This window comes from Aspergillus multicolor, assembly GCF_047715735.1.
Source record: "Aspergillus multicolor strain CBS 133.54 unplaced genomic scaffold BDW74scaffold_2, whole genome shotgun sequence".
Classification (NCBI taxonomy): Eukaryota; Fungi; Ascomycota; class Eurotiomycetes; order Eurotiales; family Aspergillaceae; genus Aspergillus; species Aspergillus multicolor.
The window spans coordinates 824,329-838,051 of record NW_027395953.1 but is presented as its reverse complement, the minus strand read 5'-3'; the positions used below and the strand labels follow the sequence as shown (position 1 = coordinate 838,051).

The 13,723-nt window shown below is 50.1% G+C and overlaps 4 protein-coding genes and 6 non-coding genes across 10 annotated transcripts; 6 read left to right on the top strand and 4 right to left on the bottom strand.

Moving 5' to 3' along the window:
- The first annotated feature begins 374 nt into the window (after positions 1-374).
- Positions 375-2,337, top strand: BDW74DRAFT_143959 (fatty acid alpha-hydroxylase). The gene is made up of 3 exons (XM_073722951.1): positions 375-1,525; positions 1,576-1,824; positions 1,876-2,337. Exons 1-3 carry the CDS (start codon positions 816-818, stop codon positions 2,027-2,029), a joined length of 1,113 nt encoding a protein of 370 aa, XP_073588615.1. The 5' UTR covers positions 375-815; the 3' UTR covers positions 2,030-2,337.
- Positions 2,338-2,481: 144 nt separating this feature from the next.
- Positions 2,482-5,006, top strand: BDW74DRAFT_143957 (putative RNA splicing factor (Pad-1)). Its single transcript, XM_073722950.1, has 5 exons — positions 2,482-2,624; positions 2,677-3,405; positions 3,477-3,785; positions 3,844-4,323; positions 4,378-5,006. The coding sequence occupies exons 2-5, from the start codon at positions 2,759-2,761 to the stop codon at positions 4,634-4,636; spliced, it is 1,695 nt and encodes a 564-aa protein (XP_073588614.1). The 5' UTR covers positions 2,482-2,624; positions 2,677-2,758; the 3' UTR covers positions 4,637-5,006.
- A 490-nt stretch (positions 5,007-5,496) lies between these two features.
- BDW74DRAFT_143954 (uncharacterized protein) lies at positions 5,497-8,080 on the top strand. Its single transcript, XM_073722949.1, has 2 exons — positions 5,497-6,940; positions 7,022-8,080. The coding sequence occupies exons 1-2, from the start codon at positions 5,896-5,898 to the stop codon at positions 7,525-7,527; spliced, it is 1,551 nt and encodes a 516-aa protein (XP_073588613.1). The 5' UTR covers positions 5,497-5,895; the 3' UTR covers positions 7,528-8,080.
- Positions 8,081-8,173: 93 nt separating this feature from the next.
- BDW74DRAFT_t40 lies at positions 8,174-8,245 on the top strand. The gene has a single exon. It is a non-coding gene; the product is annotated as a tRNA-Ala (tRNA).
- A 601-nt stretch (positions 8,246-8,846) lies between these two features.
- Positions 8,847-9,433, top strand: BDW74DRAFT_143952 (uncharacterized protein). The gene has a single exon (XM_073722948.1). It carries the CDS (start codon positions 9,152-9,154, stop codon positions 9,374-9,376), a length of 225 nt encoding a protein of 74 aa, XP_073588612.1. The 5' UTR covers positions 8,847-9,151; the 3' UTR covers positions 9,377-9,433.
- A 76-nt stretch (positions 9,434-9,509) lies between these two features.
- Positions 9,510-9,581, bottom strand: BDW74DRAFT_t32. Its single transcript has one exon. It is a non-coding gene; the product is annotated as a tRNA-Ala (tRNA).
- Positions 9,582-11,276: 1,695 nt separating this feature from the next.
- Positions 11,277-11,348, bottom strand: BDW74DRAFT_t31. The gene has a single exon. It is a non-coding gene; the product is annotated as a tRNA-Ala (tRNA).
- A 165-nt stretch (positions 11,349-11,513) lies between these two features.
- Positions 11,514-11,585, bottom strand: BDW74DRAFT_t30. The gene has a single exon. It is a non-coding gene; the product is annotated as a tRNA-Ala (tRNA).
- Positions 11,586-11,689: 104 nt separating this feature from the next.
- On the bottom strand, positions 11,690-11,761 carry BDW74DRAFT_t29. The gene has a single exon. It is a non-coding gene; the product is annotated as a tRNA-Ala (tRNA).
- Positions 11,762-13,302: 1,541 nt separating this feature from the next.
- On the top strand, positions 13,303-13,374 carry BDW74DRAFT_t41. Its single transcript has one exon. It is a non-coding gene; the product is annotated as a tRNA-Ala (tRNA).
- Positions 13,375-13,723: the final 349 nt, after the last annotated feature.

Below are 13,723 nucleotides of genomic sequence, written 5' to 3'. Positions count from 1 at the left end.
TGGGGAATCCAAGCAAGCGTCGTTTACCGGGGCAGTTCCGGGCTAGTCTAGGTTGCATAAGATTGATTAACCAGTGGGAGATCGCCCAAAAGACGTTCCAAGTCCCAGCTCTTTGGACTCGTCTAGCCTCACTTTGTCTGGATAAATGCCTAAAAGCCTCGGTAGGGCAATCCATTCGATCGTCCAGTAGCTAGATTGACCAGGGTTCAAGAGGCTAAATGTGATTGTTTAACGAATGAGAAATTGACGGTTCAAGGCATCGTATGCCTTCAGTTTCATAGGTAGACTGTTTACCGCAGCCGAGGTATACTCCGTAGCATCCAGTAAGTGGTGCCATATCCACTCCCGGGTCAGCTCAGGGGTTGTCCAAATCGAGTTAGCCGCGCCCAGACTCGACTTGCGCTTGATCCGCTCCCCAGACTTCAATAATAATGAACTTCAATTCTTCGAGGCTTTCTCTTGACGTCCTTTGCACGCAGAAAGAGTATCGTGTATTCTATCTGCAAGATCAAGCATTTGTGTCCTTGTGTAACTTCTTTTGCACTCTTTTTCTCGTCATTATTCGGGTTTGCTGCTGGTGGTCTTACGGTACGCTCAGATTCTTCCCTCGGAGCCCCCGGCGCCCGTCCTTGAATATTATTTTTTGAGCTCACGCCACTTCCGGGCCTCAACCCATTTATTGCACGCTTGCCACCGCAACCCTCAACGAAGTCGCTTTTCGACTTGCTCAGCTTTCTCCTGTCGTCGTTCCCCTTAGCGCGACGGCTTCCTCCTATTACCCTCGATAATCGCTGCCGCCCCCTTCCGCAACGACAATGCCTGGACGGATACTGCCCATGTTCAGCCTAGAGGAGGTTGAGTCGCACAACAGCGCCAAATCCTGCTATGTGACCATAGGCTCCAAGGTGTACGATATCACTTCGTTTGTTGATGATCACCCAGGTGGTGGAGATTTGGTTCTCGAATACGCTGGAAAGGACGTAACCGAGATTTTGCGTGACCCGGTATCTCATACCCATTCCGAATCCGCATATGAGATATTGGAGGACAACCTGGTGGGATTCATCGGTACGGAGTCGAACTCGAAATCAGCAATTGGGCTCGCTGCGAATGGAGAGCCAGTGTACGCCACCACCGGGATGTCCACAGCGGAGGATCTATCAGTCGAAACAGACGCGAGCCAGGACTATCAGAAGCACAAGTTCTTGGACCTAAACAAGCCTCTCCTGATGCAGCTGTGGAATAGCGGATTCAGCAAAGAATTCTACCTTGAACAAGTCCACCGACCACGACACTACAAAGGAGGTGAATCGGCTCCCCTCTTCGGTAACTTCCTCGAGCCTCTGAGCAAGACCGCCTGGTATGTTGTGCCAATTGTGTGGGTTCCCCCCGTCGTCTACGGGACCTATCTTGGAGTTTCCGGCCTGGGCCATGCTCCCGCCGCCGCTGGTTATTGGATGTTTGGGTTCTTCCTATGGAGTTTGATCGAGTACCTCATGCATAGATTTCTGTTCCATCTCGATAAGTACGGTTCATTGTCTTTCTTGTTTCTAGCACAGAATTAACCGCGTCTAGATACCTCCCTGATAATAGGGTCGGAATAACCCTGCACTTCCTTCTTCATGGCATCCATCATTACTTACCAATGGACAAGTACCGACTTGTTATGCCGCCTAGTCTTTTCGTTATCCTTGCTGCGCCGTTCTGGAAACTTGCACATGCGGTTTTCTTCTACAACTGGTATGCTGCTGTGCTCGCATACTGCGGCGGCGTTTTCGGGTACATCTGTTATGACTTGACGCATTTTTTTCTGCACCACCGCAAGTAAGTTCACAACTCGTCGTGCTTGATGACTTGCATCTAACAGTGTCCTAGCCTTCCTTCCTACTACAAGGGGCTCAAAAAGTACCACCTTGAGCATCACTTCGCCGATTTCGATAATGGCTTTGGCGTTACCAGCCGCTTCTGGGACCGCGTCTTCGGCACCGAGCTCGAGCTTCCTCCCCCCAAGGTTCTGAAGACCCAGTAGGCATAGATGCTATCCCCAAACTTTGCGTTTCGAAACCATGAACCTGTTATGTCCCCAAGGGCTTATGAAATAATGCTACCACTGGTTGCGTGGTTGACATCCTTTGCATGAGTGGAAAATTTTCCACTTCCTTTTACTATATCATTCCCCCTGTGTATACCTATTCCTTGCTTCTTGGTTGAACGGCCGGTTGCTTTCATCCGCAATTTTTCCTCCCTGTCTGTCAACTCCACAACTGTATATGATATCTCAATTAATCCATAATAGGCTACTTGCTGAATCAAATATGAATATAATAATCAATAGTATCTGACTGCCACCATGTTCAACGCTGTCATGAAGTAAGCTTCGTTCCATGGTTTTGTTTGAGGAGGCAAATGCCAAGAGTCACGTGACCGTTACTACCAGTCTATTGAATCCATCATTTCTCTTCCATTTCACCCACAAGGCCATTCATGCGCCACGAAGTCCACAACTTGTCATTTCTCTCACACTTCTACTCTTCAACACCGCCGCTATATCTTCCCGGCATAAATTCCACGCAAGACGTCAACACAAACAAAAGCTAACCAAGATTTTGGTCTGAAACAGAAGGGTTCGCACACAAGACACGCCTGGTTCGCCTTCGCACTCTAACGAAGACAAAGTGATCATAATCCATTCCGATCTGTTTTTTCTCCCTTTTCGTCAACTTGCCTAGTAAAGCAAGGTTCTCGGATCACAAATACCATGTCAGGTCTCGACGTTGAGGCTCTCCTTGAGTCCACTGCCGCTCCTACTACTCAGCAACCAGACGACCGCTCGAAGGCTGAAAATGGTGACCGACGTGATGAGCGTGACCGCTCGCGCGATCGGGATCGCAAAAGGCGGGATCGCAGCCGGGACAGACGCCGCTCTAAGGATGCCGACGGAGATGATGACATGAAAAGCCCGCGAAGCGAACACGGCAGTGCTAACGGAAGCCATAGAAGTAGGAAGAGGAGCAGGAGCCGCGATAGCGACCGTCGGCGGGCTCGCCGTGATCGTCACGGCGATGACTATCGCTCGAATGGTGACTTCTACCGTGGCGGCGGCCGCGCTCGCACCCGATCTCGATCTCCTTATGATGACAGATACTACCGACCCTCAGGCCGTTCCCGCCGAGATGAGCGCGATGAAGAAAGACGTCCGCGCCGTGAACGTGAACCTCGCAAGCGAAGTGACTCCAGAGATAGAAGCCCGGAACTCAACGAGGACGAACGCGACCGGCGCACTATCTTCGTACAGCAACTCGCCGCACGACTGAGAACTAAGGAGCTTATCGCTTTTTTCGAAAAAGTCGGGCCAGTCAAAGAAGCTCAAATTGTCAAGGATCGTGTTAGTGGAAGATCCAAAGGGTGAGTTTCGTCCCATTACCCTTAGGCCCTGTTGTTTTCTACTGAACCTTCAACTAACAGACTAATACTAGTGTCGGTTACGTCGAATTCAAAGACGAAAGTTCCGTTGCGCCTGCTATCCAGCTTACAGGACAGAAACTTCTAGGAATCCCCATCATTGCACAATTGACGGAAGCCGAGAAGAACCGTCAAGCCCGCAACACAGAGGCTAGCAGTGGCAACAAACACTCTGCCCCCTTTCACCGACTTTATGTGGGTAATATTCATTTCAGTATCGATGAGAATGACCTTCAGAGTGTCTTTGAGCCATTTGGCGAACTTGAATTTGTTCAGTTACAAAAGGACGAAACCGGCAGAAGCAGGGGCTATGGTTTTGTGCAGTAAGTCCTCCCTTCAATACTATTCATCATTGGATTGGTACTGACTTCGATGTTATAGGTTCCGTGATCCAAACCAGGCTCGGGAAGCATTGGAAAAGATGAACGGCTATGACCTTGGTGGTCGGGCCATCCGCGTTGGCCTTGGCAACGATAAGTTTACCCCTGAGAGCACTCAACGTACCCAGAGCCAGAGTGCAAACCAAAGTAACTTCCAGGGCTCTTCGTTCTCAGGCTCTGGCGGACGTGGTGTACAAGCTGGGGGCACCAACAACTTCGATCGTGCTGGGGGTCGTGAATCTGAAAAGGGAACTGGTGCTAGTGCATTGGATGACACAGATGTTGCCGGTGTGAACTTCAACAATTTCAGTAGAGACGCATTGATGAGGAAGCTTGCAAGAACAGATGAACCTGCTGAGCCTTCTGCAGACGACAAGCAGCAGAAGATACTCCTTCCGAAGACTGAAGCGAAGCCGTTACCAGTAAATGTCAACATGGCGAGCCGGTGTGTTTTGCTTCGCAACATGTTTGACCCAGCTGAGTCCGTGCTCCCACCGCATTTTGATTTCTCGAGCCGTGCTAACCAAATTTGTAGGGAAGAGGGCGAGGCCTGGATCAAGGAGCTGGAGGATGACGTCCGCGCTGAGTGCGAACAAAAATATGGCCATGTTGTTCACATTGCACTAGATCCGAATTCCCAGGGCGACATTTACCTGAAGTTCGACCGCGTCCAGGGCGGAGAGAATGCAATCAAGGGACTCAACGGACGATTTTTCGGCGGCAAACAGATTACTGCGCAACCTGTCGTCGACGCTGTTTACAGCAGCTTGTTTTCCCGAACAAAGGCGATCTGATCTCGCATTAATCTCGTCTACTATCCACCTACCTGCCTACAACAAATCATCGACAATGGTAGGTATCCATCTAATACTATCTGCCAGGTGCGACTTGTGACCACAGGACTCACCGGACTACAACGCCGCTCGGCCAGCCATAATTCTTGAGGCTTGGACTCGCACCGTGCTTGGTCTTGTATGACACTACCCCTGGTAGGTGCTAGTCTCTCGACCTCTTGCTTCTTACGGTTTCGAAGGCCGAAAGGCTCGATGCACAATGATTCGTTTATAGGGCTCTTTACATCTGTTAGCGTGAAATTCTTCATCTAGTCTTACCTTATCTTACACTCCATATCCTTAATTTAAAATAAAAGACTTCAAGTCCTGCGCTTTCTTCCTGGTAACCTGTTCATACACACATACCTTGGCGACCTCCCAGAGAGCCGTCTATTGACAGAGCTGTGTAGCATTCGCAAGTTGGATGAGGGCCAAAGCATGATTGAATTTCAGCTTCCTTGACAATAATATCCTCCACGGCTTACCCCAGCTTGCTAGTGCTCATGTCTTATGTCTTGGGTAAGGTTCTCTAGAAAGGCACATTCCTATCTACGAGGTCTACATCCGAACACACTGGCTGACGGAGTACTTTCATTCGTCTGGCATCACCGGGTAGCTCATTTCGATCACTAAAAAGCTGGTTGATTTTCTACAATCTCTGCAGACGCAGCACTTCTTAAGCAATATACTTTAGGCAACCGTCCCGACATGATCATGGTCTTTAAGAGCCCTTCCTGTGAATATATAGAATCAGAGGACTTCTTTGTAAATACCTTTCAGAGGGTTAAAAGGTACATTATAGTGGGTTTGTTGATTGGTAAAGGAAAGGCCCTGCACTGACCATAGTAACACAGTGAGGTAGAGGCTCATAAATCCAAAGGAGGAAAGGATGTAGCAAGCAAGTGAAAAATGCGCTCACAGTGATCAAGCCACTTATAATAGTAATTTCTTGAACTTGAGTTGCCTGCTATTTCTTCCTTTCACTCACTCTCTTTTCCATACTTGGTCTACCTTGCGTCTGCTGTCTTCTTGATTTGTTTTCCGTCTGTCCCTTTCGCATACACTGTTCAGAGCAGGTTCTCTCCACAGTATTGATATTCTTGACTGCCCATCCGGCTTCTGAAAAGCTTCTTCTTCGGCCTACTTAGTGAGTATATAGACAGAGCCTACTTGTGTTCCGACCCTATCCATTTCTAACGCTGTCCCAGTTGTCCAACCAGATGCCTCCTGCTCATCTTCGTTCTCCAACCATGGCCTCGAACGCTTCCAGCTCAGATCCGGGCAGTCCAGGGCCCAACATTCATTACGAGAAAGTTGGTTACACCCAGCAACCCAGTTACACCTACAGCGATTACTCCGCGCTTCCAGAGGTTGAGCGTCTCCGCCACGAGCTCGAAGACGCCCGTATACGCATCGACCGTGACACCAATGTCATCAACAGCCTTCACGAGAAAGTCACCCAGCTGGATGAGCTAGTCAAGAAGCAGCAGGTCACGATCAGTAACCAGAGCAAGACGATTTCTGACCGTAGGCCTCTGAGGAAGCAGCAGTCGCACATCCATGCGCAGGTGCAGTCGCCCATGGCCATGGGGTACTATCCAATGACGCCCAGCCACCATCATCACGTCCATCACTGCCAGTACCCGGGGTCTGGCGCATCGGCTGCTCCATGCGGCGGTACAGTGTGTGTTGTGCAAAACACTTTGTCGCCATTTGAAGGTCAGACTGCCCAAGCGCAGAGTCAGGCTCAGACCCCTCAGTCAGCGTGTTCGCTTGAGTATGCTTCTCAGTCTGGTACTGTGTTCGACCAGCCTCCTCCCAAGTTCGAAATCCCGCTCGGCCCATATGCTTCTTCTGCGCAGGTTTCTTCGTCTGGTCTGGTTGCAGGCCTTGGAAGACCGTCGGACGTATTCAGCCCCTTCGCTTCCACTGCCGCTCCCAACGGTCTCGACTATGCGACTCCCGCGAGTTCGAATGGCGCGACTGATGGTCATAAGAAGATGGCCGATTTCTCCAACCGGTTCCAGGCCCTAATGCGCATGTCTGAGGTCTTTGGCCAAACACATGCAAGCTTGCCGAACATTTTCATGGACAGTCATATGGACGACCATATCAAGGAATACCTCATGGCGATATCCAGGGGAACAAAAGCCTCAGACCTTCTCGGAAATGCTGCAACACGGGGGTTCTTCGTTGCGAAGGCCATGAACTGGTATCTTGTCGAGAAAGTTTTGTGCATAACCGCTATCAGCGGCTTTGATGCCTCTGTCGATGCGGAAATTAGTCAGATCCAGAAACACATGGTCCCCAGTAAGTCTGCTCAGCTCACTTGCGCTTTCAACATACCAGCCCTAACCAACTTTTACCAAGACACTACCATGATGCGCCACATAATGCTCACCGCGGTAGCAACGCACATAGCAGGCATTAGCAAGCGACCCGGCTTCGCGGAATACAACCACCAAAACATCCACGCCCACCTCCACAAACTTTGGGCATACATCGGTCCTCTCGGTCATGACGCAGCGGCCAACCAGAACGGCTCGATGTGGAACGACCTCCACAACATAATATCCGAGGCCCAGTCGCTCGCTATCGATATGTACTCCTCGCCTTTAGAGTATCGATTCGAATTCCCTGAGCAGAGCGAGCCGTTCGACCCGCAGACCATGATCAACCGCGACCCCTGGGTTCTTGCGGATCCAAGTGCTCTGCAGAACACCGATACGCGGGTTCGGCTGGGCATCACGCCCATTGCGCGGATTCGGGATAATTCTCAGGGCCCCGGCGACGTTCAAATGGTTTACATGGGCCATGTGTTACTGAAGGGTCCCAAGAAGCAAATGCTTTGATCGCTTGCTTGCTCGCGTGCTTGTTGCTTGCTGCCTGCTTGTTTATTCGACGTTTTTCGATTTCACTGAAGAGTTGCCGATGATGGTGCTAACTGGGAATAGACAAAAAAGAGAGAATCAGGTACGATCCAGAAAGGGCGTTATCTGAGCCGGTATTTGTGTATTTGTGGATGTGGTTCATTGTGGTTGTACCTGGGATCGAAAACTGGGGATTGATTTCGTGCCTCGCCCTTGCTATTCTGTCTGTCCGTCGTCGCGTCTTCAGTGGTCTTCATCTTATCGCATCTGCTGTAACTAGTTGAGTGTTATGCTAGGAAAAAAGAAAAACATCACCTCTTCAGAATGACAAGGTTCGAATGCGTCCAGCGTAGCGGATTTTTGAAGGATACCCTACCATTGCCGACCCTCATGCGCACCCCGTATGGGTGCAGGATTTTCTGTCGCGAGTGAGAAGGGCTATCCCCAGAGCGTTCGAGATGCGAGCTAAGATCATTATGACTAGATGATCTGGCAATGCCAGTATCCCCCACCGAGGTTGAAGGGGTGCACGGACGAGGTCGTGTGAATGGTAATCCCACCTTCCGAAAGAGTACCTTTTCATGTTCAGCGTTATAGAGCACTATGTTGTGTCTGATTTTCATCCAATGGGGCTGTGGTTTAGTGGTATAATGTTCCCTTAGCATGGGAGAGGTCCTGGGTTCGATTCCCAGCTGCTCCATTCTTTTTGCCTTTTTTTTTTACCTCTCACCTCCAAGATAGGAAGGCTCTACCACCAGGCCTCCCCATCTATGTCCGTTTTCTTTTCCTTTCATGTTGTTGTTGTTGGTACTAGGATCCTATACCATATCCCGAAGTAAGGTCACAACTCCCTTGGTAAGCAACTAACCCTTCCCGACTATCTACACTACGTCTCGGTGTAGTTGTCCTACAGGATTGGCTGCAGGCTGTCGCCGGTTTCTACCTTGCTAGTCTTGGAGTGCTCGGTGTTCCGATCTATCTCGGTGCCCGTTTAGCTTTCATTATCATTCCATGTCAGTACGAGGCTGCATGTGAGCAGTTGCTTGGTCTAGTTTCGTCTATTCCGCAACCTGTACGCATCCTTCTCCGGCCTCCTTAATCCCACCCCGCTGTGGTCGATGCAGCTAGCGACTCTATTCTCTTGGCTACAGTATTGCTGGGCTCGATATCAGGGTCTGGCTCCCTGCTTGGTATTCGAATCGGGAATTGTGACCAGGCGACTCGCCTGCATGTCCTGTTCGCGGCTTTGGGCTTTAAGGCATCGGTAATTTGGCACCCAACTGGCATTCTAGATCAAATGGAAGGCATGAGTAGGGACCTTAAGGTCCTTCTAGACCACTTCACTCATGGGTGAGGATCCTGTTGTGCGGGTTGTGGTGACCGGCAAGCTCGCCGCCCCTGTTTGTGGCCAGTGGTGATACACCATGCTGGCTGCGGGCGTCGTGTCTTACCTACCGTCGTCTGATCTAACATGCTAGATCTCTCGTGTCATGTTATACTTGTGTCTTGATGGATGTAGTCTCGCTCAGTAAGAGAATCGGTGTCACACTTTGCCGTGCGGTCTTCTCATCCATCTGTGGCCTGGAGCCTAGGAGCCTGTGCATGCATGACATGGTGGGAATACAACCGCAACGCTGATGCTGCGCTTACTTTGAGAATGATGGGTAATATTCTTTCACGGCAGGTGTCTTACGGGTGTGTGTACTATCACAGATTATACGTCTGGTTAACTTGGTTTTGCGTGCTATCCGTTTCCTTGGCCCATGTTCAGGTTAGGGCTTCCACGAATGTTTTCTGCGGCCCCTTTTTGGGTAGACGTCTGTCGCGTTGAGTTCTAGTCGCTTTGGCCATCACGTGCTCCTTTGGTACTGCCTAATGGAGGGAGAGGGAAAAAAAAAAAAAAATACAGATGCTCTCCCATGTAGTGTTTTAGCGCCCTAAATACTAGGACGGCGCAAAAAGAATGGAGCAGCTGGGAATCGAACCCAGGACCTCTCCCATGCTAAGGGAACATTATACCACTAAACCACAGCCCCATTAGATGAATGAGTGCTTATATCCAAACCTTATATACAGATTTCAATCTATATACTGGTGTACAGTGTGCCAGCAACTAAACTCGCTCTGCATGCTACTCACTCATTTTAAGCTATTACTACTACGACGAGGGCCAATGAATGTGATTATGGCTACAATGTCGGTCTATCTGTCTGTAGCCCGTGGGGCCCGCAAATCAGTGTCACTGGCCATATCATGTCTTGCGTTCGTGGTTCGATCGCCGTAAACATATATTGGCGCATCCCTATACTTACGGTAGTGATTATCCCATATGAGACAGTGGCTTGACTGTGTCTGGACAACCGCACAGCATACAACAACAGACCACGAGAGGAACCGCACGAACAGCCACGCATGCAATAACCAGGACCTGCCACCACGAGGATCCCACCAGTTTAGCCCTAACTCGGACCATCACTGAATATCAGCCAAAGCCCGACACGAAACAGCGACCATCCGACCGAGATGACATACTAACAATTAGTAGCATGCACCACGCAACTGGCAAGCAAATGCACCCGCGTACGGAGCCCAGGTGCTGCAAACAGTAACAAAACAACCAACACCGACATCGAGTAAAAGCTGGCCGGGGAGGCACCAAAGATCGGCCTACCGCTACCCGTAACAGAAAAGATAAAAACATTTGGTCGTGTGCATGAGCGAAAGTGGCCACAAACCGAAAGCAGAACGAAGCAAGCACGGGCAACAGCTCACAGCGGACTCACTAGGTTCACTACCAGGAAGAACCAACACGCAACTACACCGACGCTTTCGCTGTCGTCGTCCACACACTGCAACTCAATGCGGACAGCCTGTTAGCCCAGGCAGACCGCGCCTACTGCCCAGAGTATAGATTAGACAAGCCCCGAGATACGCGAGCTGTGCTACGAGCCTACACCCCCGAGCTGGAAGAGAACGGACAGTGGGCATAGTAACAACTGGAATACAGATCGGCCGATTGTGATGAAGCACTCATCAGCATTAGGCGCCCACTGCAAGCTCCCCACGAAGGATGGCAGACCCACAAGGCGAAGACAGAGTAGAGTAGGCACCAAGAAGAAAGACAAAGCCGCACCGCATCTGCGCCCACAACGGGGGATACTCATTAAGAAACTGTGGGTTGCCCTCACTCCAGCATGCAGGAGAGGCAAGGGGGATGCAGTTCATCAAAATAGGATAGAAAACTAACCTCTAGCCCCAAGTCCACAATGCTCAGTGCCCATAGACCCCAGTTCACAATCGTAAAGCAGAGCGAAGTGAAAGACCCGACCACCCCATAAGAACGAATAGCAGACTCTGGCTGACGAGATGGGCTGCTGCATCAACGGCCATGGGAGGACGACCGGTCAAGAAGTGACTTATAATACCCGTGCACAAACAGAAAACTGTAAGCCTATAAGCATATCGCCATACTTTTGAAGGAATAGACGTAACCCATCAGCCAACTATCCTCATGGGCTGGAAAAAACAGGAATGACCGCGCTGAAAACTGTCCCTGGAGTAGAATGTCATACCAAGTTCGAGGATCAAGTAGGAAGGTGCGACGAGTGAACTAAAGCCCATGAGCGAGCGACCATCAGCTTCAACCATACCTAGGTGGTACGCCACCTGGTCGAACCCAAATGAAACCCAAAAAATGAAAACAGCACGCATACTGGTAGAGCAAAAAGTGATGGAGCAGCTGGGAATCGAACCCAGGACCTCTCCCATGCTAAGGGAACATTATACCACTAAACCACAGCCCCATTTCATGTTAAAAGGTGAGCCAAATTGACATCACGTGCCTGTAGCCAAGCCACAAGAGAAAATAAAACTCCATCTTCAACCCGTAATTCTGATTTTCACGATAACCACCCCAAAAAATGAACTCCGAGCACCCACACACACTGTACAGCCTGATGCAAAAAGAGTGGAGCAGCTGGGAATCGAACCCAGGACCTCTCCCATGCTAAGGGAACATTATACCACTAAACCACAGCCCCATCTGATATAAGCAGGTGCAAAAGTGTGTGTCAAGATCCCCGCCGAGGCTCCACTGGGCATAAAAAAATTCGACACCCAAACAGACGAGATAGAGGCAAAAAAGTGGAGCAGCTGGGAATCGAACCCAGGACCTCTCCCATGCTAAGGGAACATTATACCACTAAACCACAGCCCCTTGTTGATGTAGATTGGTAAGTACCTGCGCAAGACAGGCGAAGTTGACATCATGGAGCCGTGGCAGGTGATGAGAATGATCCTACCACCTGACAGAAGCGGTAGACGGTGTCCGAAGTGATAGCCTGGGAACACGGCCTGATGATATCACCCGAACGTGGAGGATGCGCAACGAGGCACATGTGGAAACCCCCATAGGTAGGGTAGACCCGGATATGGCAGGGACGCTCAGCAAGCTCGCTTCTGAGATGTCGTATTTCTCTTCTCGCAGATAGGTGAGGCACACAACGGGGACCTTTAAGGGCCGATATGGAGCTCTCAATACTCAACATGGACGTTGATTGTCTGCCCGCCCTGAGCCGCGTAATCGTCGAGCCTGCCCGCGAGGCTCACTTCCATAGAGTTCGGCTTTCCGGCGCCATTGTCGTTAATGCTCTTCGAGAGCATCAATTGTCTTCGACCGAGAAGTCCCTCCTAAACTCCTCGAGGCCTTTGATCCCTAGGGGTCTGTAGTGCTCTCGCCCGAGGTATTGCTTTCTCCTGAAAAAGGTGACATCTCAATGTTGTGATCCTATGAGTCCGTTCATTCAAAGGCCAACGGGTGGTTACCCTAGCTTCTCCTGCAGCATAGTATCACACACACACACAACCGTGGCTTCCAAGCTGGACTCGGGACACGGCTAATAGTAGTCTCAAAAGCTCGTTCAATAATGCCAATGCCGCATGTTGTTGGATCTGCTCGCCACGGAAACGTGCACCAGTGATGCGTGGAAACAACGTCCATGTAGAGTGCTGATATTGCTGGCATGTGTTGATGCATTCTCATCGGTAATGCGAGTTGAGTTGACAGTACTTTGACCTCACCAGTCAGGACGGGCCTTCGCAGCATCGCTGGCCCTTGCATGTCTCGCAAATCTTGACTGCCAGAGCTTTGAGTGACGAAAATGGCACCGATGGCCGACACTGTATCTCCATCCATAAAAAGTCAGTAGACATCGCGTAGCATTAGCTGCCGACTGGTATTTGATGTGCCAAGGGGTGCTGCGTTTGCTGGAATCAGCGCGGCGAACTAGTAGTATACTGTCGTGACATCTCATTTCATAATGTAGCAGGTTAGCTGGAATTTGCGACTTTTGAGAAAATTCCTCATGGAAGGAAGCAAGATAAACGGGCCATTCTCGTAGTTCGTCTCGTAGATGGGTTGTTAGAAAGACAACTGCTGTCTGTTGCCACTAATCGCGCTGGTGGAGAGTCGCCATCGCTGAAAGCGAAGACCAGCCAGGTAGAAGAGCCCCAGCTCTAAAAACCCCGTAGGTAAGACAATAGCAAAGTAGTATGGCAAAAGCAGTTATGGAAAGAAGATAGGTGTACTGATGTTCCTGGAAGCAAATGGGGATGAGTGTCGTTGCAGTGTTAAGAAGTGCTTAGGAGGTAGAGTTGCGGAGTCGCGGCTTAGGCCCTGGGGTGATGACGTTGGCGCTTATACAGTCTCTTCAATAATTGCATCATGGTTGGGAAAACTTAGCCCAGCTCTCAACAGTTGGGGCTGTGGTTTAGTGGTATAATGTTCCCTTAGCATGGGAGAGGTCCTGGGTTCGATTCCCAGCTGCTCCACTTTTTTGTTTTTCATTCTCTGGGTCTGGGTTCTTCTGGCTTGGAAGTCAGAGCCAATGACGGAGATGCACTCCGTACTGCATAGAACATTCAGAATGGTTGTGCACTCTTTTTGTTGCCGCGTAATTTCCATTGAGATGATGTCATCTGTTTCTATTGACTCTGAGCACCAGATCATTGTTAAATTTACCTTTTGCCTCTTCAACCGCAAGTCGCAAGCATGACATCTAGTATGGCGACGCGACTATCTATATCCGGCCTACGGAGCAGGCGAATGTGAGATATTATCTTCCTATTGGTCTAGGTATGTAGAATACGGAGTATAAGTATTTGCCCCAGATGGCCAACC

Coding starts and splice junctions, on each gene's coding strand:
- BDW74DRAFT_143959 (XM_073722951.1), top strand. CDS start 816: ATGCCTGGACGGATACTGCCCATGTTCAGCCTAGAGGAGGTTGAGTCG. Junction 1,526..1,575: donor TTTCTGTTCCATCTCGATAA/GTACGGTTCATT, acceptor AACCGCGTCTAG/ATACCTCCCTGATAATAGGG. Junction 1,825..1,875: donor TTTTTTCTGCACCACCGCAA/GTAAGTTCACAA, acceptor ACAGTGTCCTAG/CCTTCCTTCCTACTACAAGG.
- BDW74DRAFT_143957 (XM_073722950.1), top strand. CDS start 2,759: ATGTCAGGTCTCGACGTTGAGGCTCTCCTTGAGTCCACTGCCGCTCCT. Junction 3,406..3,476: donor GTTAGTGGAAGATCCAAAGG/GTGAGTTTCGTC, acceptor GACTAATACTAG/TGTCGGTTACGTCGAATTCA. Junction 4,324..4,377: donor AACATGTTTGACCCAGCTGA/GTCCGTGCTCCC, acceptor CCAAATTTGTAG/GGAAGAGGGCGAGGCCTGGA.
- BDW74DRAFT_143954 (XM_073722949.1), top strand. CDS start 5,896: ATGCCTCCTGCTCATCTTCGTTCTCCAACCATGGCCTCGAACGCTTCC. Junction 6,941..7,021: donor TATCAGCGGCTTTGATGCCT/CTGTCGATGCGG, acceptor CTTTCAACATAC/CAGCCCTAACCAACTTTTAC.
- BDW74DRAFT_143952 (XM_073722948.1), top strand. CDS start 9,152: ATGACATGGTGGGAATACAACCGCAACGCTGATGCTGCGCTTACTTTG.